Below are 25,862 nucleotides of genomic sequence, written 5' to 3'. Positions count from 1 at the left end.
AACCCTGTACCTGGAAACACCTACCATCTTCCAGGTATCCACACCAACCCTAACAAAGCACAGCCCACTCAACAGCTAGAGCAGGGGCTGCCCAACCCTGTTCCTGGAGATGTAGCATCTTGCAGGTTTTCCCACCAATCCTAACAAAGCAGCACACCTCACTCTGCAGCTGGAGATTCCACTGAGCAGCTAATTAGTAGAATCAGGTGTGCAAATTAGGGCTGAAAGGAAAACCCACAGGATGGTAGATCTCCAGGAACAGGGCTGGTCGCCGTTGCTGCAGAGCTACGTGCATCAACAGCGAAGCGGAAAGCGTATATAAAAACTGGGAGCAATAAGCGGAGACAGAGTGGACGACGACAATCATCTAATTTCCATCAATTTATTCTCCTTATCACATTACTGCAATGTACGAAATGTGGTACAAAACAAGGAGGGGGGGGGAGGAAGGCCCCCCCCCCCCCCCCCGAAATATAAATGGTCAAGAAGTGCACTTCCTACGAAGCACGGCTGGAGCTAGCATCAGCGTTTCTGCTGCACGGTGACTTCAAGCTGTGCAAAGGTTTTTTTTTTTTTTTTTGCGTGTGGCACTGTCTGTCTGGAGGGGGGGGCGGGGCGAGGCATTTTCCCTGGGGGAAACATTTAATGCGCTGGGTTCACTGCCCCCAAAGCTAGCATAGCACAGACATGAGAAAACCAATTAGAACTGCCGACGCAGAATTCACTGCAGAGTGCCAGTGGCTGCCGCTCTCATTTGTTTGAATTTGAATTTGTGGAAATCGTGGCTTGAAGCCATGGTATTTTAACACACAGAACTACGTGACACTATCCACCTGTCAGGGGAAACCACCATTCCAAATGGGGAAACCACCCAAATTTAATCTATTATTAATGGGGACAAGAGTGGGCCACTCAAGTGAAAGTGCGCGGCTTAGGACTGTGATTGGATATCGTATGGACCAATCAAAATCAGCCATACCTTCTCCCAAAGAGGGAGGGTTTTCGGCTGCCATGTTTTCCCCCTTTCCACGACACGCGAGAGCGCCCCCCTCTGTTCGGAGGACTGCAGCGACTGCAGGGGGAAAAGATGCGGCGTTCACGTTCGCCTCCCAAACTGGGAGGTACTAGAGGCCGTACTACATGAATGAAAACGGAGGTAGAGACCAACAGGGCTCAACAACGAAAGAGTTAACCACAGAAACATAGGTCCCCACGTACGCCATGACTAAGCAGCTGGACAGGCAGAGTTTTCAGAGACGAACAGGAAATGCAATTGATATATATGTGTATATATCCCCTAACTGAATTAGGAAATACTGTAATGGCAGTAGAGAAGGAAGGGAATGCAATTTTATCCCTGGCTGTGTAAAAGGACCGAGTCTGCAGCAGTCATCCTTGGGCTGAGCTTGCAATGAAGACTGATGACAGAGGAAGGGTTCGAGAGAGAACAGCCCAAGGGCCAACAGTACAGACAGCAGGAACAACGGTACAGACAGCAGGGCCTAAAGGTACAGACAGCAGGGCCAATGGTACAGACAGCAGGGCCTAAAGGTACAGACAGCAGGGCCAATGGTACAGACAGCAGGGCCTAAAGGTACAGACAGCAGGGCCTAAAGGTACAGACAGCAGGGCCTAAAGGTACAGACAGCAGGGCCAATGGTACAGACAGCAGGGCCTAAAGGTACAGACAGCAGGGCCTAAAGGTACAGACAGCAGGGACACATAAGGTACAGACAGCAGCCAAAGGTACAGACCACTGGTACAGACAGCTAGGGCCTAAAGGTACAGACAGAAGAGCCAATGGTACACAGCAGCCTCGTCTGCAGACGAAAACATGCGATCAGCCTGCTTTACCCCCCAAAAAAAAAAAAAAAAAAAGACTGACACAAGCTCGTGCTTCTGAGATGATGTCTGTATTTCTGGCGGCACATGCGGGCTACTGGATGGCAACGCAACGTGTGGGTCTGTGGGCACATTGTAGACAGACTGCAATTAACATGTGCAAAATGTGTATAAAAACAAAAAAAAACAAAAAAAACATTAATATATCTAAACTGGCATCTCAATTTTTATGTGTTCATCGCGCAGTGTTTTTGTTTTCTGACGCTCCCTGGGTTGGGGGAGTTGGGGGGGGGAGGTCATGACACAGCATTAGGAGGAAGAGCACAATCCAACCAATCAGGGATCAAAGCAACAGGAAGGGAGTGAGTGGCCGGGTTAGGCTGACGACAGGAGGCCCCGCCCCTCCGTGATCTGATTCGCCGTCGGCCTTCCCCCTTCAGAACAGATGTACGTTCGGGATGCTTCCCGCTGTCCTGTACAGTCCACCCCCCGCCCCAGGCCGACGCACGGTCCACGGCCGGTCTCCCGCGGCTAGCTCTGGTGCACCACGCGGTCGATGCTCTCCTGGATCTCCGCCATCTTCTTCAGCACCTGGTTCACCTTCGCCTCGTCAAACTCCAGGCAGAGGAACTCAGAGTCCTGCGAGCACAGAGACAGAGAGAGAGAGACACGCATGCGTATGCACGCACACACACACACACACACACACACACACACACACACACACACACAGACAGAGAGACGCGCACACGTATGCACGCACGCACGCACACCACACACGCACGCACACACACACACACACAGACAGAGAGACACGCACACGTATGCACGCACGCACACACACAACACGCACACAGACAGCAACACACAACGAGCACGCACGCACGCACACACACACACACGACAGAGACACGCACAGTATGCACACGCAGACACACACACACACACACACAAGACAGCACGACACGCACACACGCACACACACACACACACACACACACACACACACACACAGACAGAGAGACACGCACACGTATGCACGCACGCACGCACACACACACACACACACACACACAGACAGAACACGCACGATCACACACACACACAGACAGAGAGACACGCACACGCAGCACACACACACACAACACCACACGCACACACACACACACACACACACACACACACAGACACGCACACGTATGCACGCACGCACACACACACACACACACACACGATGAAACACAAAAACGACACGCACACGTATGCACGCACGCACACCACACACACCGACGAGACACACCGTATGCACCACACCACACACACACACACACACACAGGAGTGGACACCACACACACACAGCACACGAGAACCACACGTATGCACGTACGCACACACACACACCGACAGACACACACACACACACACAGACACAGACACACATGCCACATACACACACAAGAGACACACGCACAGACAAAGACAGACAGAGCAGACTGGTTGAGTCACTTCATGTTTTCCTTGTCAAAGCCACATTAAATTACAATCACTTGGCAGACGCTTTTAATGAGAATGACAAACAGGAACGGAGAACATCAGTGCTACTCTCAGGAACACAAACATGCGGTATCACCAAGGAGGCACGGAGGTGTGATACTAATAAGTGTACAATAAGGGGTATAACAACCCAACAACGTTAAGAATGCATATGACCATACGGACTGTGAATTTACAGAAACATGGCACAATAATCAGTCATTCCCCATCCCAACCGCCCACGAAACTGGATATCAAACGCCTGTTTTAGCTCGGAACACATGGACTGCAAAAGTAAAAATTTCACTCTGTGTGTGTGTGTGTGTACAGAATGTGGGCGGGGCAAATGCAGGTCATGTGACAGGTGAGGGGAAATGGATGACAGAGCATTCTGGGGATGCGAGTTCCTGCGCAGGAGAGGAAGCGGACGTGAAGCTGAACAAAGAAGCGGAGGAAGGTCCCGCCCAACAGAGGCCCCACTAGGACAAAAAAGACCAAAGTGGAAATGGTGCAGAGCTACGTGGCTATGCTCCCAAAACCCCAAATACAGAGCAGGGGTTACAGCAATAACTGCCGAAAAATACAACTGGGCGTTTCAAACTGGGGAGAAAATGAGGGGAAAATCCAAATTATTATTATTTTTTTATTTTTTTAAACAATGGATGACACATGTACATTTTACCATTTACTCGAACAAAGAAGAGCTTACACGCAGTCATCTGACCGGGACTGGACATTTCTCAATTTTGCCCCAGAAGAAAGTCCCTGCCGAAATCTCTTACGGGCCACACAAAGCCCTGGGCCTCTTTATAAATAGCCCGGAATATCAGCCAGTGTTGAATGTGACCTTTTCCTAAGTGTGCGCCGCGCGCCCCTTTTTCGGTCTGCCGAGAGCCGCTGGTGGAGGCGGCGTTCACAGCCACGGGAGCGGCAGACACGGAGATAAGAGCTGGGCTGGGGAGCAGGATGGACAGGGGACAGGGGACAGGAGACAGGGGGCAGGGGAGCAGGGAAGCAGGGGACAGGGGGCATGGGACAGGGGGCAGGGGAGCAGGCCGGTCAGGTGGGAGGGGGCAGGGGGCAGGGCAGCAGGCCGGGCAGGGGGACAAGGGACAGGGGACCGGGCAAAGGGGCCAGGGGAGCAGGGGTACGGGTGAAGGCTGAAGTCAACCTGCAGTGAAACGGGCTGGTCCTCACACTGCCTGTGTCTGTGCGTTCAGCAGCGTACGATGTACAGCCAAGACCTGCAGCGTCTACAGCCACTTCACTCAACCCCTACAGAGGAAGTGACATGCACAGCCTCAGAATAATCTTTTAACCAATAAGTAACTTCACTCAACCCCTACAGAGGAAGTGACACACGTTACCTGAAAATGATCTCAACCAAAGCAATCTGGCTTCCAGATCATCCATTGCGTGTGACTCAACTACCCTGATTTTTAATATTTTTTCTGCCCCCACCCCCCGCCCCACCCAATATATTCTTTTTTCCTGGATGTGAATCATTAAATTAGATTTTCCAGAAACTGCACAAGAGCTTCTAATTTCATAAGACTATGATAATGATTTCCATCAGCAGTAAAAAGGAGAAGAAAAAAAAGGAAGAAGGATTCTAAGAAGCATGTTCCCTTCATGAAACTGCAGGGATAAAGAAATGGGCCCTGGATAGTCCTGCTGTCATCACATTACACTTTAGGAATACAGAGAGGGACTCCACCAATCACGAAGCACCACTGTACCAGACAGTGGAACAACACCAACAGTGATTGGTGGATACATTCTGACTATATTGTTGGTTATCTAGGAAGCAGAATCCACCAATCACCACTGGCCCTGTGCTATGGACGGTTAACAGCACACAGTTGGTGAAGCTCCTCTCCACTATGCTATGATGATGGTGATGAAGAATTGCGACCGTGGGAAGAAATGTGAAGAAACTGGCGAAAACGGTGCATTTAACCCCCGAAAAAAACATGGCAGCGGGAGGAGTCCGGCTCCTCCCCCTTTTCTGAGAGGCCACTCCCACACCGTCCCGTGCCGTTGCGGCTGAGCTTCACCCGGCTCCTCTGGAAGCCTCAGAAAACACCAGAAAAACGGCTAAAAACACCAGAAAAACGGCTAACCCGTCAGACGGAGGGGGAGGAGCCCGCCGTTTAATTTGCCCCAGCGAGCACTGAAAGCCCCTCCTTGTTCGCGCGATTGCTCCGTCTGGCCCAGCACATGTAGCATGTTTCAGAAATTACCACGGAAACAACCGAGCCTATAGACCGGTGGGGGGGGGGGGGATTTACAAATGAAACGGCCTTACTGTTCAGTGGAAATGCAATGGTCCTCCCTGCAGTCACTGCAAAAATGAGCCTCTGTTGCTTTGCCTAAATCTAATCAACTCCCGCCTTCAGAAACTAGGAAAAAAAGAACAACAGGCAGCTTCTGGATAACCTGTGCTCATGTTCTACATTCCACATTCAGATCCTCGGCACACAGTAATTATTTTGTATACTTTTGAACAATTTTGTACTGTTAACTTGCATGGTCACCAGCATGGATAATGTGTCACCTTTCATGCCTATGAGTGTTTATCTGCATCTAAAGAAGTATTTTAAATAATGATTCAATCTGAGGTCTGTCTATAACATCACAATTACAGAACAAAGAAAGGGGAGGGTGCGGGATGGGGGGGGGTGGGGGGGTGGAGTGTCCCAGTTTTGGCTAAACGGTGCTCCAGTTTACCGCGGCACATTGAACCACTTTGAAAACAGCGATTGTGTTCACGAACACAAAAAAAAGGCCAAAATAAAAGAGGTGAGTGGAGCTGGTTTTACTAGGCAGAAACACTGAAGAGTATCTGTTCCAAGGGAGGGAACCAGAGATCAGAACAGCACATCGAGGGGGTGCTGGGTGACTCACCCTGTTAAAGAGCTGTTCTACTGAATGGATTTTTTTTAAAACATTTTATTTAGACTAACCCCATTGAGATCAAAATCTCTTTTACAAAAGGGGGGACATGAACAGAAAACACAAAGTTACCAAACAGGACGGTTGACAATCAAAAGTTGAGAAACGTCAAATGGGGAATGAGGCAGTGGAAAAAGCAGTTAGAAAAGCAGAGTGGAAGGTTAAAACGTCATACTTCAGTCACTGAGTCATGAATTTAATTGTTAAAGTCAGCAACTGAAATTAATTTGTCAGGCTGCAGGGATTGGCCCCCGCAGTGTGGAACTGAACCCTGGACTACATCGGGGCCAATCACGGCCCCGCAGCCCTGCAGGGTGACACGTGATTGGCTGAGACTGGCTGTGGCGTTCGCCCAGGGAAGAGAGGGGTGCGTCCCAATACTCTAAAAACGTATCCTCCTTTCCCTCCACTACCACCTCCTCTCCTCCGTGCCCGGGGAAACCGATTTTTGCGTCCTCTCTCCCTCCAATATCCCAATATGGGAGAAGACGAGTGGGAAGCAAACAAAAAAAAGCAGCTCCTTGTTCTCCCCGCTACCACACATCACCAATTTAACTCCGAAAGGAAAATTAGCCGCAGCCGATTTTGCTGCTGGTTTAGTGGGTACACCAGTTGAGCTCGGCAAACCAGAGAGACAATCTCCTCTCTTAAGCGGATGCTTACCGTGTCCTGTCACTGGGTCCCCGATCACGCTGAAATCCACCCATATTCCCATAATGTAGACAAAAGGACGGACTCGATGTGATCGGCCTCTCCTGATTTCATCAGTGGTGGCTTTGTCGAGAGCCAATTAACTGATTAAAAATTTAAATAGTCGGCAGACAAAGAGCGAATTTAAAATTAAGTGGAAGTTAGGAAATCGGGGGGGGGGGGGGGGGAGCAGGCCATTAGTCAAGGGTAATTACCATGCCAGATTGAAATATCACAGAAGAGGGGGGAAAGGTTTCTGTCCAGTTTTACTCTTAATGACTGATCGAGCCCTGGGGGGGGGGGGGTTCAGGGATGGATATTCTCCACTGTAGCAACAGCCCCTTCTAATACAGCACAAAAACCCCACGGCCAACTCACATCTCTCACCACATCGGGCCCATCCCATCCCATCACATCACATCACACAAGACCAACTGACAGCAGAAAAGGCGCGCCACTGAAAAATGAATGAAGTTTCCGGAACCCGTAACCACGGACACCGGATCGTCCTCGTTCACGAACCTCTTTATTTATTAATCCGATCGTTTGAGGCAGTATAACTGCATTCTCACTCGATACTCCCCCCCCCCCCCCACTTCTCCACTTCGCCGCCGCACGTGCCCACACTGGCCCGACAAGGACGGGACAAACTTCCCACGCAGTGTTCAGAACAGCAGGATCCTAGTCCGCAAGCAAAAAACAAACAAAACAAAAAAAAAATCCACCTCCTCAGATGACATCCTGTTCCCCCCTCCAACCATCAGCCTCTATCTATCTCTCATAACATTCAGACTAGTTCAGGTTCTGAAATGTTTTCAAAAAAAAATTTTTTTTAATTGCTATTTTTTTTTTAGAGTGCTTATTATGGAAGTACTCCGTGTGCAGTATTCAGGATTTTAACATATTTTTGTTCTTGCTTTGCATAGTTACTCCACATTAGCACGTTAGCGATGCAAGCCTGGGAATGCTGTTAAGCAGGCCTGGCGGCATTACTCACACAGACTAAATCAGGTGAAAGTGCTTTTGCTCTCCTGTAGTGTGCGTCGCTCTGCATAACAAAACGAACATGCTAAATGAATGTAATGCAATAAAAGTTAAAAAAAAAGAAGAAAAACCTTTCAAAGTTAGCCAGTCTGTGCCACAGACGAGTAAAGATAGAGAACAGAGGGGCTGATCAGTACAGGACGGTTTTATAAACAAGCCCCTTATCACATACCACCAACAACCAGCGACTGGGCCAAATTTTTTCCCTCCAATCTACTGTGATCATATCAACGCGAATGGCATCTGAATTCCAGCGCCGTGAGACACATCATTCCTCTAATCAACAAAAACAACCTCTGGCTGTTCGGTTTCTCCCATAGTTCTCCAGCCCATCGAATTCCAGCCCACTGTCCACCGGGCACAGAATCAGCCAATCAGCAGGAGCTCCGCTGTCTACAGGTCCCTTCTTTTACATTACATTACATTACAGGCATTTAGCAGACGCCCTTATCCAGAGCGACGTACAACAAGTTCTTCAAGGGACAGTTTGGGCATTATGCGAGGACAGCGATAGCCACAATGCTACGTTCGCCATCGCAAGCGGTGCCAAGGCTTGCAGCACAACCACAGAAGCGTCATCACTCAAGCTTGGTCCCTGCGCCTGACCGAACCACAAACAGACAGTTCCGGGGGCGCGTTCTCAGGGCGCTTCTGCGATTCGATTTGGGGAAGTTCCAGCTACGCAGACTCGCCCCCTGACCACGCTCCCAATCTCGCCTCGTAGTCTATGCGGTTAACTCTGCCACTTCCCCTTTCCCGCAAGAAACACGTCTGGGGGGGTCGTACAGAACAGACACACACGCACACAAAAAAAAGCGGTAGTCTCTAGCTGTGCTGGAAACTCAGCCCAAAGTGACCGCTATCTGCCGCAGCGAGGCGATTTCGAATTTCCAGAAAGTTCCACGAGTAACGAGGGAAATGAAGCAAAGAAAGTAAAAAAAGGGCACTCCATTGGCCTGACCCCAATATGCAAAACCACATAAGAGGATGACCTGGACACCAGGAAAAATTGTCCTGAGCACTGACTAACAAACAGATTACTGCTTGTTTTTTCTGCACAAACATTTTTGATCATATTAATTTTAATGATTGCTGTACTTTGCCAAACTGGGTTTGTGCATTAAAAGGTTGTAAAAAAAAATCACTCCAAATTTGAAGGACAAAGGTTGGCAGAGGTTGGCAATCCAGGCAGACAACGGCTCATTACCGCCATTTGCTTGTGTGTGGGTGTGGGCTGGCAGTGTGCAGATGGGGGGGGGGGGGGGGGCGGGGAGAGGGAGGGGTTTGGGGGTAATCTAGGCCAGTCTTCCTAACAGCGACCCCCCAAAACCGCCAAACCACCACCCCAAGGCTCACGCTACCCGTGTGGTTTCATTCCATCAGCGCAGCCTACGCCCATATAAGGGCACACGCAGAACTTCTCCCGCCACTTCACTCTCACATCCCTCTCACAGAGCAACGGTGCAGAGGTGTGCCTGAGGGCAGAACTGCATGCTGGGAAACCGGCTGGCTGGCTGGCTGGCTGGCTGGCTGGATGCCCAGCCCTGTGGCATCGGGGTAGAGAGGGGGGGGCACCTGCGCCGGCGCCTGAACCGCTCCGAGCGGCCCTTACCGCTGGAAACCCGCGGTGAGAAAGGGCGAGCGTACCGCCAACGCGACCGGGACAGCATCGCCCCGGAGGAGCCCGCGTTACAAAGAGAGGCACCCGACACCTAATCTTACCTTGGGCTTGTGGGACATTAATTAGGTCTGCGCATCGAGCTGGGGGACCCCCCACTAACGGGACCCCTACTGATGGGACCCCGCCCGGCCTGAGGAGCCACATTCATTGGCTGCGCTCATCCCTGTCACTGAATTTAACTTTCTCAGGCCTACACCCCCTCACCCGCGCTCGCCCCTACGTCACTGTCCCCGTCCCGTCACAGTGACACAGCCTGACCCTCCCCCTCCACCTTAATTAAATCAAGGGAGACGCACATAACAGACAGACTCTCGGTCCAACGGCACTGGACGTGAAATTTAAGTGTGTTCGCTGGCAGAAAAGGGGAATGAGTTACTGTGTAGCCTACTCGCTGTGGCCATGACCACACTGTTAATTGCGTTGTTGTCGTTGCCGCAATGTTGTTTGTATTTCATGTTGTTTGTATTCCTGTTCCTGTTTCTGTGTGTACGCTTTGGCAATAAGTGCAAACGTATTTCATGCCAATAAAGCATTTTGAATTCGATTTTGAATTTTACTGTGATTAAAACGCCAGGGCTTGGCACAGGATCTGATCCCATGTAAACACCAGAGTGCTCCCATTACTAAGGAAGGACATGCAAGAACATAAAAAACACAATGAAAAGGGGGGGGGGGGGGGGGTCAGAATCGGGGCGTAAAATAAAAAATCCTTTAAGCCTGTGCAAGACATACATCTGCACCGATCGAGAGCGCGAATTCAGGATTTTGCATCATAACCCCTCATTAAATTTTGAAACCTATTGCGCTCGGTTTACACAAGATCCATTAACTGTGCAACCGCAACTGAAATAAACAGGCTTCTGAAGGACAGCGGAAGAAGATCGGAAAAAAGCTGCCATAAAAGTTCCTTCGTCAGCCTGAGCCAGCAGCACAATGCATAAGTGGTGCTCATAACTGTGCAACCACCCCACCCCCCCCCCAAAAAAAGGACAGACCCATTATCAATAACCCTGTAATAAACAGCGCATTACCACCATCAGCACACGTCATCGTATCAGTGATGGAGGTCTTCTAAAAATACGTACATAAAATGGACAAGTAGTAAAAGACTGCGTTTTTATGTTATGCAGCCGAAGCATAGGCCTACATAGATGCAGGGCTTTAGGGATAACATTAGGCCTCTATCTCATCACCGCAGCCAAAAACATTTCAGGCTGCACGTTGTTGCTTTCCCGTTCCCAGGGCAGTTTGTCGCCATGGCGATGGATGCGCGCTCCTTCAGACTGAGAGCGATGGTGAGGACGTTACTCTTGACACTCCCCCCCCTGAACGCCGGTCTGAAATCCCCATGTGAGGAAGTGTTCATGTGTTTTTGGCGTTACCTCACAGCTAACTGTGGCTCCCGTTGGCCTGGTTGGCTTTAATGCGCCGTTCGGCATCGCCTCCTGCTTTCAAGCCAAACCGCTCTCTCGCTTTCTTCAACAACGACGACGACGACGACAACAAAAAGGGGTTTAGAACAGGACACTCCGGGTGAAGAAACTGCCCGTTAACGTAAAGAATAAGCAGAACGTGCTCTCCACTGCAGCCGAATATGACCACGATTAGAACTTCAGGGTAATCACCGGAGGTACCTTTCATTTCAATATTCAGGCGGTTCAGAGACAAATCAATTTCCTGAGTCGGACGGTCCAGCCGTTCCAACGATTAAATCAATGTTCCCCGTCCAGAACGAGATAATGGAATTACGGCCGTGGGTTTCCTGTAAGAGGCGCCGGCTTTGTTGGCCGTGGAGCCCACGGATTTTGTGACGTCAGACGTGACGAATCCTCTCTTGATTTATCGTCAAAGGAACCCATCGACTGAATCCATTTCTAAAAAAAATATATCTGTCAATTAAGCCGACTTCTCCCTCCCTGGGAGTTATGGGTCCAAGACTGATCTGCTCAGGTTACTTGGATCCCGGGACGGAAAACAGGCTTTCCGAGCGGGAAAAACAGAGCCGTCCTTAAACCTGCACTTTAATTCTGTTTGAACTGAGAGTTAATCAGCAACGACAGCACCTTCATCACTGTATGTGTGCCTATGTCGTTCATATGCATGTGTGCGTGTGTGCGTGTGTGCGTGCGCGCGTGGAGTGCATTTCCATGATTAAGAATCTGTCACTGTGTTTCTGTGCGCCTGGGTGAATGTGTATGTGTGTGTGTGTGTGCACGTGTGTGTGTGCGTGAGTGCATTTCCATGATTAAGCATCTGTCACTGTGTTTGAATGTGTGTGCATTTCCATGATTAAAAATCTGTCACAGTGTGTGGATCTGTGACTGTGTGTGTGTGTGTGTGAGTGTGCATGTGTGGATCTGTGACTGTGTGTGTGCATGTGTGTATGTGTGTGTGTGTGTATGTGTGAGTGTGCATGTGTGTATGTGTGCGTGCGCGCGTGTGAGTCTGTCACTGTGTGTACAGGTGCTCCTGTGTGCGCTGTTTGATCAGCACAGGTTGGGTGACAGTGACAGATGCACAGTGCTCCGTTGCCGGGTTTCAGAGCTCTGCAAGCAGCGGCAGGCTCAACAGACAGCTGGAGGCTGGCGGCAGTGGGCGGAGCCACGGCAGGGTCGGGTTCGAGGATAGACCCAGTGAAACGGCGCAGGCTGAAGCCACGCCCCTCCCTGCGCATCGACCCCAACGGGCGGGGCCAGGCTGTGTCGATGCAGCGGCACTGCCTGGGCCACGTGCCACCGCGAGCACGTTAGCATGTTAGCACGTTAGCGCCCTCGCGCCTGTCTGAAAGTGTACCCTCCGGTCTGACGGAAATGTAGCGAGCTTTAAAAAAACGCCACCGCAACAGGTCCACTCAGGACTGGAACCCGCAACCCCCGCAGAGTCCGCCGATCTGCCCTTCACAGGACATACCACTAATGCCACCGTGCGCCTCTAGCCAAATTACAACATCTTCTGTACAACGGCAAGCAGACAACTGTGGGGGGTGGGCGAAGACTCGCTCAGGCAACTCGCGTTCGGCATACAAATTTTGAAGCCAGCGGTCGATTCCAGACTTGTAGGCTGTCTAATGTCCGGTCGTCTCCCTCCTCCACTGAAAAAATAAATACCATGTATTTACAATCCAACAGAAATCTGGGCCTACTTCAAAAGGAAAGGAACGAAGAGGGAGGATCACAACCATGACCAAAGAACAAACTGGCTAATTAGAAGCCTGGTATGGATTATGGCTTAATCTCTTATTCATGTGCGTGCGTGTGTGTGTGTGTGTGTATGTGTGCGCGTGTGAACGTGTGTGTACATCACAGTGTTTCTTTAAAAATTTTTCTACTGCCCATTCAGTGATCAGTTTGACACAAGCTGTAATTAGAAGCTTTGAGAACAGGATTCGGGGAGTCCTTCGCTGGGTTGCTGAACTGGGATCACTCAACACCGACAGCGAGTCGTGAGTGAAGGTCACACTCAGATTCTGTCACCGCACGCCACCGTTGTCAAAAAAAAAAAAGCCCTTACAAAGCCAGACAAACACGTTGAGCAAACACGGGTCTATTTCAGACTACCGGGAGCTCTGTTACTGATTATCAAGGTCAACAGGGTACAGACACCGTCTGGCCCCAGCGCCGACAAACAGCACTCAGGTTAAGAAATAATCAGGTTTTCTAACCGCTGAATTTTCGCCGAGTTTCGACTGAACCGTGTTTTTGCGGACGTTTGCTCAGACTGCGAGCGAAGCCCTCTTTGTCAACAGAAGGGGCGCGACTGGGAAGCAGCCGACCAATCAACACGGAGCGGCAGAATTTCGAGGCGCGTTTCAGACCGCGGATGTCAAGCTGACGAAAGGTTTTAACGCGATGTCCAAACATTCGCTCGGCCCGAACCGAAGCAGACCCACCCGCGCGCAGCCCTGCGCTGTCTCCTCTTATGAAATCGCGGCGCTCAGAGTCGCGATCGATAGGCTGGCCACGCACTGTGCACGCGCTCGTATCTCAAATGAGATAAATCAATAGGTGGGGGTTCCTCTGACTGCGATCAGCGGGCGAGGCTGCCGTCTCGCATCGACAAATCAGAGCTCTCGGCCTTCATTTTGCCGAGTTTTCCCTTTTTTTTTCCCAGCGGGATGGCGGGTGCAGATATTACATGACATTACATTACAGGCGTTTAGCAGACGCCCTTATCCAGAGCGACGTACACAACTTTTTACACAGCGTTTACATTTGCATCCATTCATACAGCTGGATATACTGTATACTGAAGCAATGCAGCTTAAGGTACCATGCTCAAGGGTACAACGGCAGCGTCCCACCCGGGAATCGAACCTTTGGGTTACGAGACCAGGCCCTCACCCGCTAGCACCACACTGCCGCCAGTTAGCGGTGCAGCGTCCAGCCGAGCGTGAGAACTACGTGCGTTTCCCTGACGACGAGGGGGGAGTGGCTCGCGGATCCCGGTCGCACGGCGAGCTAACGAGCTAACGAGCTAACAGCGTGGGCTGCTCTGTGGGGGGCAGCGGAGCGCGTGAGCTCCATCGAAAGCAGACCGCGGGAGACGGGAGGTTCAGCGAGCCGCCCCGAAATCCACGGCCCTCCGTCTCGACAGGCAGGGGAGCTCGAGGAGCGTTGCACTCTGGGAAAAATGCGCCGGAGCCGCCCGCGCGCTCCTGGATGCGCTACGCCTACTTTGCCGATAAAGCGGGGGACAGGCTGCGTTAAACAGATAAAAACCCCGAATCCCAGCGTGCTGTCGCAAACGCTGGCACCACACACGCACACGTCTAACGGAAAAAAGACAGAGTTTACATTCCTGTAGAAATGCTTACCAGGCCCCGGTGCCCACATAACGCTCGGCACGGAGACCTTGAGTCCGATCGGTATCTAGGCTACAGCTTGAGTTTTCGCCACAGTATCGGCACACGCTGTACTTAACAACCGTGTGCCTAAATTCGTTTTTTTTTTTTTTTTTTTAAAGATTTAAAAGATTCCTTTCTTTTAATAAAATGCCACAAATCAGTGTTTGCGATCGGTATCTGCGGCTTGAGTTTTGCCACAGTGTTGGTACACACTGTACCAACACACGGTGTGCCTAAATTAGCTTTCTTTTAATAAAATGTTACAAACAAATCTTCGTTAACTTCACGAGTGGCCTTAAAAACAAAAAACAGGCAAAGGGACAAAACCAGCAAGGGCAAGATTTGGACAGTGACTCAGCACTTCGGCACAGACATTTTGGCATTCGCTTATCAGTAATGCCCGGAGTGCGATGACCCCCTTGGTGTCTGTTGATACGGGACTTTCTTCACTTCTGAAATTAAAAATACATTTTTAAGTGATGCCAGTACCGGCGTGACCTGCTCATGCTGTGCATCAGCCCATTAACAGTGTTCTTTTTTAGGAAGTCCTCCGCGCAGATATGGGTTCACCTCTGACAGAGGTGCGGCAGAGTTTAAACCGGAGTAAGAAAACAATGACACACGTTTACGAGGCCTTCTGGGTGGCCTGTTACCCGCCCCCCCAATGCCCCCCAGGAATCAAACCCCGTCGTTGTCAGCGCACCACTCCCCCAATCCCCCCCCCGCCGCCCCCCTAATCTCCCCCAGGAATCAAACCCTGTCCCTGTCGGAGCACCACTCCCCCCCCCCCCCGGAATCAAACCCCGTCCATGTCTTCCAGCACAGCGGCTACATAGCTGGAGTCTGCAGACTTTCTCTCCCCCCCTCAGCGGTGTGGCGGAAGCGATTAAAGATTGCAATCCAGCAAATGCATGCCTCTGATTGGCTCGTGCGGTAAAAACAGGAAGCCGGGCTGTGAAAGGGCTTCCAAAAGTTTCGGGGGACGCCGCGGCGGAGGCCGTCTGCGCGCCCCGCTAACGGTCCGCCCTCTGTCAAACGAACAGGAAGTCACAACGCCCGCCCGGGGCGGGGCACAGGAAACAGAACCCCCGCCCCACCCCGCCAAAGGGAAGAGCTCGCCTTTCCTCCGTTTGAAAACCGCGTAAGGCCCCCGCCCAAACCGCCCCTTTGGCGGAAACGTACAGGCCCGTTCTGCGCGTCCACAAAACCCTTTCGGTGCAGACCTCCGCAGCTTCCGTTCACCTGGTGCACAGGGCCGCCGGCTTCAGGTCAGGGGGTTCGTAACCTTCTCTGATCCAGGGACCCCCACCCAGGCTCAAAGGCATCCAGGGGACCCCCGTCGTAAGTTAAAAAGGGGTGCATTTAAAAAAATAAATAAATAAATGTAATATTTTAAAATACTATCCAAAAATCTATATACATTCATTGCGTAACATGTCTGGCCCGGGACCCCCCCCCCACTCCAGTATCTTCAAGGACCCCCTGTTGAAAACACAGGGTGTAGCTGAAGAGGAGTCGAGCAGGCTGGAACGCACTGCCGTTAGACTAAGGCCTTAGATGGGCACTCGGGGAACACAAACGCATTGGCTCCGCCCACACAGGACAGAAGAGCTGCCCATTGGCCGCTCGACAGCAGTGTGCTGTATTGGTTTATTATGCTGGGTTAACTCCACACAGCCCGTGTATAGCATGAGTGAGGAGATAAGGAGGACCAGCTCACAGACAGGCCTGGCTTATATAATCATTTAAAATACTTCCAACACCTTTAGACTCAAGTAGGAAAAGATAACTGCAGATTGCCTACAGTTTTAAAATAAAAGTTGATCTTCATCAACATTCAGAAAAAAAAAAAAGAAGTTCTTTCCTGAAGATGGTTGGTTAGAAACATGTTTCACTGAAAATTCTCAGGGAGTTTTTTAACATTCTCAGGGAGTGTTTTAACATTTCAAAAGCATCTGAAATATTTCAGGTACTTACTTAACCAAGGAGTGGCACGCATTCATGCATGCTGGAGTGACTGTTGTTGTGTGCGCACAGACATGCACAAACACACACGCATTTTTTTATTCTGCGAGAAATCGGTCCAGACAAACCGCTAAATGGCTACCCACAGAGAGTGCACAGAACACACACACACACACACACACACACAGACACACAGACACACGCGCACACCCAGAAATAACACATCCTTGCTCACGTGTTCTCTCCAGGCATCAGACAGCTGAAGATAGGACAGTCAAGGCCTGTCCTGTTGCTGGCGAGGGACGGGGCGGGGGCGGCGTGCTTGAACCGCTCAGCGTGTGAAGCCAGGCGCTGCGGCCGCCCTACGCCCCGGCGCCGCCAACGCCAAACTTCAACCGGACAGGAAGTGTTTTTTGTTTTTTTTTCCGGTTTTTTTGGGGGGGACTTGGCGCCGAGATCAAAGCCCCCAGAAGAGCGCTGCGGTCTACAGGACGCCAGGTCGGGTCGGCCCCGCCCCGGTCTGTCCTCATCGCGAAAAAAGGTCAACGCCCTCCAGTTAGAACGCCGACCTCGTTTCAAACCTGCGCTCCGCTGGGACGGCCTGTTTTAGAATGGGATCAGGATCGGGACCGGCCAGAGTGACACGAATCTGGGACACTTCTCATTACACCCGTCCTGCCAGGGGATGGGGGGGGGGGGGGGCTGACTCTGTCCTGGCACCCTCACTGCATCTGCCCCTTATCAGGGGCAAAGACATTAGTACCCAAAATACAGAAACCAGTTACAACTGAATTGATAAACAGAAACAAAGAACAATGCAGAAAAAAGTACATATTACCAACATAGACATTACATAAATACATATTTCAGTATGCTATTTACCTTCACTTACTCTGCTGGGACTTCCACACTGGTAAATCTGCACTGTGCTCAAAAGCTAGACAGCTTTTCTCTGCTTCACCTAATTTCCTCACGTAGGCCGGCCAGCCCTGTCTCATCTCTCCTCTGATTGGTCGGGGACCCCAGACGGGCTGACCTCCAGAGGTTTTGGCGAGACTCTCGGCTTACACCTCTCGCCTGTCTGGGAGCTTTTAGTTTTGGCAGGCGGCAGAGATCCCCCAGCCGAAAAAGGAGGCACAGGACATCGGCCCGATTATCAGCGAGCGGAGAGGAAGGAGAGGGCTCATCTGCGAGAGAGCCAGACGGCTCACCTGTGAGAGGGCCACAGAGTTCACATGGCCACCCCCCATAGTACCTTCAAGGGCCCCCAGGGGTCTGTGGAACCCCTGTTGAAAAACCCTGGCTCTAGAACACACAACACTGTCCTTTACTGCTTTTCTTTTTGGGGGTATTTTTGCATTATTCAGATAGGGAAGACAGAGACGGTAACAGATACAGGAACAATCACAGCACAGAAATCGCTGTGGCGGGGGAATCAGAAACCCCCGCTGACATTTGGTGTGGGGATTCGTACACGGGAGAAAAGCCGTCTCAAAAGAGATGTAGAACTGCAGAGTTCTGTCACGGAGGTACATGCTGCTATGGAACAGACACAAAAGCAATGTCTCCGTACAGGACCAAAAGCTTTTTTAGAGGACACCTTGACCTTGGAGTGGGCCCCTACGATGGTTTTTAAGAGGACAGCCCCCCCGGCAACGGGTCCTATCAACGTGCCCAAACCCCCCTACGTAAAAAAAGTAAATAAAATTGTAATAATAATTTGCTGTAATGTCTGGAACGCAAGCTTCTCAAGCTACTTTACAAAACCCTTCAGGCACGGGGGAAAAAATTGGTTTAGAGGAAAAGCCTTCCTTGATGTAATAGAAGCCTGAATCAAATCTAATTTACCTGGCATGTGGCATTTAGGACTTCCCATTTACTGTGCCACTGGGAAAAAACATTTCCCCATGCCTGGTCTTCAGTGTCACTTTCCAGTTACGTGTGTGTGTGCGTGCCTGTGTGTGTGTGTGTGTGTTGTGTGTGTGTGCCTGTGTTGTGTGTGTGCTTGTGTGTGCATGTGTGCGTGTGTGCGTGTGTGTGTGTGTGTGTGTGTGTGCGTTGGTGCCTGTGTGTGTGTGTGTGTGTGTTGTGTGTGTGTGTTGTGCGTGTGTGTGTGCGTGTGCCTGTGTTGTGCGTGTGCTTGTGTGTGCCTCCGGTTGTATAACCACCAGTGCAGGGGAACGCACATACAGTGCATTAAAGGTGCTCGAGCAGTTGCATCAGAGGTTAATAATTAAGAGAGGTTGGCACAAAAGTTGGCACGCCCGTCCTAATGTATATCCAAACTGAGTATTGCATTTATCACTTCTTACACAACATTAGAATTTTTTTCCCCCATTTGAAAAACATGCTGGGAAAATAATAGGCACGCATCCTGCAGACACTGGAGCATCGTGGCAGGGGGTGGTGGCATTGAGATCGTGAGAAGGAGCAGTTAACCCCCTTCCTCTCCTGTTTTTTCCACTCAGGGCTGCAGGAAGCGGGCTCACTCATCCAGTTCTGCAGAAAGGCCGCAGCAAGCCACAGAGCCTCCTCAGACCTGGCCTGCAGCACACAGCGGCGCAAAGTGACACCGCTATCTACACAATGCAGGGGGAGAGCAGCACTCTGTGGTCTCTGGCCCTCAAAACTCCACTCTACACAGCCTCAAAACCCACTCAACACAGCCTCAAAACACCACTCCACACAGTCTCAAAACACCACTCAACACCATCTCAAAACACCACTCCACACAGTCTCAAAACACCACTCAGTCTAAAAACTTTGCCCCACAGTCTCAAAACTCCATCCCCCGTAACTGACATCCTGCCCCCCACACCAATCAGTCTGCAATCGCCCAATCAGAGGTCAAAGTTCGAGGATTCTACCCGGTCTACTTACAGTGGGCCCACTTCAGAAACCTGCACAGGAGCAGCTAGCGCAACCGCTAAACCGAAGCACGACCTGGTGGGTTACACCCATTGATAACCGGGATGTGCTGGATTACACCCACTGATAACCGGGATGTGCTGGATTACACCCACCGGATGCGGATACACCCACTGATAACCGGATGTGTTTGGGATTATTACACCCACTGATAACCAGGATGTGCTGGATTACACCCACTGATAACCGGGAGTGCTGATACACCACTGATACCGAGTCTGGATACACCCACTGATAACCGGGATGTGCTGGATTACACCCACTGATAACCGGGATGTGCTGGATTACACCCACTGATAACCGGGATGTGCTGGATTACACCCACTGATAACCGGGATGTGCTGGATTACACCCACTGATAACCGGGACGTGCTGGATTACACCCACTGATAACCGGGACGTGCTGGATTACACCCACTGATAACCGGGACGTCCTGGTAGCCCGGTTTCCAGGACAAAGGTGAGCAACGAGGGCCGGACGCATTTCTGGTTTTCATCCCAATATCTGGCCCTTAATTACTTAATCAGCCCGAACATTTACGCCCGTCTGACATTTTCGCTAACACAGCGGTTCATTACACAGCTAGGCCTAACACACACACACACACACACACACACACACACACACACACACACACACCTATTTTCTTCCAAGTCCAAATCGGGTTGCTGCGTTTCGGGCGAAATCAAAAAGCAGCAGACGTTGTGGCTCTCCAGGTCCAGGGTTGAGGACTCACTGGTTCATTCAACATCACCCCCCCCCCCCCCCGGTTTGAAAAATAAATGAGTATGAGATTTTTAGTATGAGATTAGACACCTCTTCAGCATACGTGTGGCGTTTTTCGAGTTGGTTTTTGTCCCCAGTGTGATGTTCGTTAAACAGGACCCGTTTGAGCTGTGGACTGAAGCCTTCTGTAGGCACCTCTTCTTCGTGGTTAAACTGCTCTGAACGCTGTGTCGAAAGAAACGTGATGCTGGAGGTGCCCTTGTCCTCGGGGAGTCTCCGTGTTGTTCACTCTCAGCGTCTTTCGTACACTGCTGTTTATGCAGGTGTGCGGTGGTGGGGGGGGGGGGGGGGGGGTTCTTCTGAGAATCCCGTCCAATAACAAGACCAAAAACACACTGGTGTTATCACTGCGCACACCGACTCGATGTGAAGACACACGGCAGCCATGTTTTCTGCTGTTGATACAGGGTCATTATGATTTTTTCCGATTATGAGAAGATAAAAAAAAAACAGGAAGTAGATCTGAGTAGACTACCACCGGATATCTGTGCCAAACTGAGGCTTTAAAGTGCATCAAACTGCAACACAGTTGAGACAGGCTTAAACAGGCCCAACAATCACACGTCTTACAGCTTACAAACTGTAAAGATGGAAACACGCCTTCCCATACACCTCGGTACAAATAGTTAGTTTATGGGCCAGCAAACACATTTGCACACACAAATACACACACGAGGGGGGCAAACTGAGGGAGAAATCACAAAACACATTTCCTTTGCTGAAAGCGCCCCACAAGCAAGCAGACATCTGGGACACGCATTCCATGGGTCTGCAAATGAATCATTTTGTTATAAAACAGCGACCAGCCACAGCCTTTCCCTGGGACAGGAGCTCTTAGGGCCGAATCCAGACCTGCGTTTCAGTGCCGCATGGCAAGGCCTCCGAGATCCGCAAACGCACAGCTGCTCAAGGTCATCCACACAGGCAGGGGGCAGCAGACGTACGGCGGTGTGCGCCGGGTCCAGTCGGCATCAAATTCACGTTCATCCTCTTCCAAAAAGGATGCAAAAAACTTGGCCATAAATTCTTGGAAAAACTAGACCACAGACCGCTACAGAGAACATCGCTTGCTCATGCCAGGGCAACACGTTGATGTATTTATAGCCATATGTCAGGCTCATAGGGGGCCAGCCTCATCATCAGTGAAACTCAGTGACGCTGATGGGAGGCCAACCCCAAAGAGCTGACTGCGCACCACCGCAAGCTGTGACCTAATTAATGTTGCCCACATCACGACAGCATTCCGCCAAAGATGTCGCTAGCCGCTAGCTGCTTTTTTCTCGCTCGGTTCGCGACGAAACAGTGACACGACGAAACCGCCGTGTTTTTCTTTTCTGTCCGCGTCTCGACAACGATACGCCTGCACCGTTACCCCCACACGCTGCGCTCGAGTGATGTCGAGAACCAGAAACGCCAGTTCAGGAGAGCCGCACACAATACGACGGGCAGATTAAAGCGACTCGCTGCTGTGGCAACTGAAAGAGGCTTTTTTTTTTAGTTATGCGGAGTCATTTACTGAACCGCGGGTTCCGTCGGTGGAATGTGCTCATTTTCCACCTGACTTAAAATTCCATCTCGATAAATCGCTTCAAAAAAAAATGAGCTGGACTTAAAGAACATTAAGCCCTTCTCATAGGGTGAGAAGGTCACCACAAACACACACACACACACACACACACACACACACCGTGCAACAATATTTTTAAAAATTACAGCACTCGATCCCGAAAACAACAAACAAAAACACAGGTTACATCTGGGGTTCCTGCCTTAATTTTGCCAAAGTATCTGTCAAATTCATCAGCTACTTTTAATTTCACCACAAAACAGGAGTACATGTCAATAAAGTCAGACCAAAAATGGAGGATTCTTATGTCAAAATGGAGTGGAACAGGGAATTGAGACTGAAGGCCAGCCTGTCTGAGGAAATTGTTTGCGAAAGAAAAAAAGCAGAACATAATCGGAGAGCTGGTCCGCAAACACGTGGTCTGAAAAAAAGAAACAGCAGTCAGAACAAGCAGACTGCAGAAACACAGGCCCCAGTAACCCAGTAACGAAAGCTTTGATGCAGGCTAACTGGCCATTACTGAGATCTGTGGCTTTTATATCAAACACGCTGGCGGCGCCCACAGCAATTAAAACACCGTTTCAGTTCAGGCCAGACAATTACAGTGCTAAAGATAACAACAACAACAGCTACAAATGAATGACTGAATGAAGGAATGAGTGAATGATTAAATAGGTAAATAAAGAAATAAATCCCACGCAACTTTGCTATTTTTTCCCCTCACCCTTAAAGGGCAGTATTCCGTAAGGTTCGTTTTATCGCGGCCCACGTTCCCCTCCCGTGCTGTCGCTAAACGGAGCGCAGCGACGAAAAAACGATACAAATCTTAATTTATAAGCCTCCCTTAAAAAAAAAAAAATGAATCCTCAATTAAGCACCTTGCACGTGCGACCAATATTGTTAAATTATATTAGTCTGACTGTTTTTCGTGTGGGGGGGGGATGTGGATGACAATACCCCCTCCCTCCCCCCCCCCCAATGGAGAAATAGCTGAAGAGCAGCTTCCGATACCAGAGAAGGGGAGGATGCTTCTAATCCACTGTGAAAAGCCACATCATAATTTGCTTTGCTGACTGTCCTGATGAAGACTTTACCTGACTGAAGTGTTGTCTTTGTGACTGTGGTTAATAAACTTACTTTAGCATAACTAAACTGTGTGTGGGACATTTTTCCATTCTGCAATTTGCCTTTCACCCTCAACCCGCCCCCCCACCATGCTTGCATGTGGATGTGATTTTTATATACGCTGGTAGAACAGCGCAATTTTAATATTTTACAAGAGGAAGTGACTTGAAATAGCTGCATTCCCACAGCTGAGGGCGTCACATTGAGCCAGAAGGTCAAATTTGTACCCAAATCTTCAACTCAAAATCTCTGGTCCTGTTTATTTGGACCTGCACTTTTGAGCCAAATGACTTGGCCATACCCCTTGACCTGCACTGACCATGCCCCTTGACCCGCAGTGCCCCGCCCATACCTCTCCAGTCCGGCCCATCTCCAGCTCCACCACGGCGACGGGGGCGTTGACAGGCTGCCCCCTGCTGGCGGAGGTCGGCAGGTCCACCCTCCAGCTCAGGCCTCGGAGCCCCGGCTCCCAGCGGCTCTGGGACAGCAGGCTCTCTCGAACCCGGGCCCGCTGGCTCTTCCAGAACTTGGACAGGGAAGCCGCCTGTTCGGGGCTCACCCCACCGCCGCCCTGCTTCCTCGACTGGGCCGTCAGGAAGGCCTCCAGCTGGGCCTGGTCCATGTCCGCCGAGGCTATGGACTAGACAGGGGACGGGGAGACGGATAAGGACACACAGAGTTATTGATGAGAAGCACCATGAGTGCTAATAGCTCCCCCTTGTGGAGAATCTTCAGCCTGCCAAACATGACTCGGTGAGTGAGCATATATGTACATACATATAAAGAGGACAGAAACAGAAATGGAATAGCAAATTTGTAGGGCAAAGGGGTTTTTTTCTGCACTAAGGAGAAATTTCAGATTGTGCTTTTACATGAAGACGAGAGAAATAACATCAGCAAGGTGATACCCTGCGTTCAGTGACGCCAGTACAACAAGACTTATTACGGAAAGAGACTTAAACTGTACAACCATCAGATTACTTGGATCTGTAAACTGAGATCCTAGGATCCTAAAGTGAAAGCAGGGAACGCATAGCGTGTGTTAGTGCTGCCGCCCGGTGGTCACATTAAAAAGCAAAAACAATTGGCAAGAAAATCCACCGCTACATCACACAAGCAAGCATGTACCAATTACGGGGAACTATTTTGGATGAACGGTATAGTAGCAGGCATAAACGATACATGAGGTGTGCAAAGTAAGATCTCCAAAGGAAATAAACGCAGTGTGGCTTGTCTATGCCCATGCAAAGTGTGCATCTGCATTTGCAGTTATTTAGGTTTAAGTGAAGAAGCAGCAGTTGTAGGGTTGTCGGGTCAGGTTTGCGATGCATGTCGCTATTTACAACCTGCAACCATAAAACAAATCTTGCTGCAATGCATGCAGATTATTGGACTGGCACCGATGGGCACCGCTAAGACCACTAAACGCAACAGTGCATTGGCATTCCTAGGGCATTCGTTTATATTTTATCTAATTGTGTAAACTACATTATGACCACCTTACATGAAGTGACACAACAGGAAATACATTTTATCAAGACAAACAAACAATCATGTTTGCACATAAAAACGTTAAAATGTAAACATCTGTATACAACACAAAAATGTAACGCTAACTAGCTACCTTCAAAAGACCTTTCATCTTCTCGAGTAAAACGTGAAACTCCTCCTGTGACAAATCGGGGTACAGCTCATTTTTCAAAAGCTCCTCTGAAATTTCTGAATTGTTATAGTACACTATCTGAGCGATCCCATTTAGCAAGCCGTTCAGCGACTTCGAACTGTCTACGTCCGCCATGTCTGCGAGCCTGTATCCGGGTCACGTTGACAATGTCATGTGATTGCGCATGGGCGTGGAAAGAGCACGTGAACTGATCACAGCCTCACAGAACTGGAAGACTCTCTCGTGTATATATATGCCTATGTCTATGGTTTATGGTTTTGAGCCCATTTTCCTATAATTAGCCGACCCACTAGACGGACATCTAAGCAAATAAAAAGACAGTAAACGTTATTTGTCTTGGGAAAAGCACATTGCATCATGTGTGCTTTGGTACTGTAATAGCTGTCATAATTCATAATTCTACTAGTGCTTCCACCACTTGTAGTTTTTGCTCAAATCTGACATCCTTCGACCGTAAATATGTTCAGTTTGTGCATAAAGAATGTTTACTTAAGTTATTCCAATATCATTCCTAATTTAACAAATACCGTGTGCATGACAAATTACAAAGCAACCCATTTTTACAGCTTGATGTACTGAAGCAATGCAGGTTAAGTGCCTTGCTGAAGGCCATACATTGTATTCTCGTATCTTCTCGTATTTTGTGTGCACAAAGTGCACATTTCACAAATACCACAGATACAATATTTAATATAGTTTAGCAAATCCATAAGACAATTTCTTATAGAATCCCAATGTTTATTCTCCAAATGTATATTAAATACAATATAACTGCAACACGAAATTGAAAATCACAATACTTTGAATAGTAGAAAGTAACTGTGTAGAACTAAGGAATTCCAAAATATCATATAATATTTTTATGACATACATAGAATTACAATGAGCACATATATTTATTCGTGTAATGTGTTGTTACATGACAATGTGCACGATTAAATTAAAGATAAACAAATAATAGGCGTTACATAGTACACATGGAGTAAGCAAGGAGCATAAGCGCCACGCCTCTGAAATTAAAATGCCCCGCTGTTTTTGCCACCTTTTAAGGGAAAAATATTTTTGGTCCACCGAGACAGGAATTATGAATTGGCGAGAACCTACATTTTGTATAATGTGAGAGTTTATAAATAGTGTATGTATTATATTACATATAATAAGAACCTTTAATGAGCATTAGATAAAGCTCAGGCGAGGCACAGGGCAAATTCATGGAC

General features: G+C 49.5%; 1 protein-coding gene and 1 long non-coding RNA gene across 2 annotated transcripts; one reads left to right on the top strand and one right to left on the bottom strand.

The window, feature by feature from the left end:
• The first annotated feature begins 1,398 nt into the window (after positions 1 to 1,398).
• On the top strand, positions 1,399 to 1,808 carry LOC135244154 (uncharacterized). Its single transcript, XR_010326900.1, has 3 exons — positions 1,399 to 1,508; positions 1,617 to 1,703; positions 1,783 to 1,808. It is a non-coding gene; the product is annotated as an uncharacterized LOC135244154 (long non-coding RNA).
• Positions 1,809 to 1,850: 42 nt separating this feature from the next.
• On the bottom strand, positions 1,851 to 24,812 carry commd1 (copper metabolism (Murr1) domain containing 1). The gene is made up of 3 exons (XM_064316375.1): positions 24,586 to 24,812; positions 23,314 to 23,601; positions 1,851 to 2,481 (listed from the first exon to the last, which is right to left on the bottom strand). The coding sequence occupies exons 1-3, from the start codon at positions 24,757 to 24,759 to the stop codon at positions 2,374 to 2,376; spliced, it is 570 nt and encodes a 189-aa protein (XP_064172445.1). The 5' UTR covers positions 24,760 to 24,812; the 3' UTR covers positions 1,851 to 2,373.
• Positions 24,813 to 25,862: the final 1,050 nt, after the last annotated feature.

Source organism: Anguilla rostrata, chromosome 2, assembly GCF_018555375.3.
Source record: "Anguilla rostrata isolate EN2019 chromosome 2, ASM1855537v3, whole genome shotgun sequence".
NCBI classification, from domain to species: domain Eukaryota; kingdom Metazoa; phylum Chordata; class Actinopteri; order Anguilliformes; family Anguillidae; genus Anguilla; species Anguilla rostrata.
This window is presented reverse-complemented; position numbering and strand designations above follow the sequence as displayed.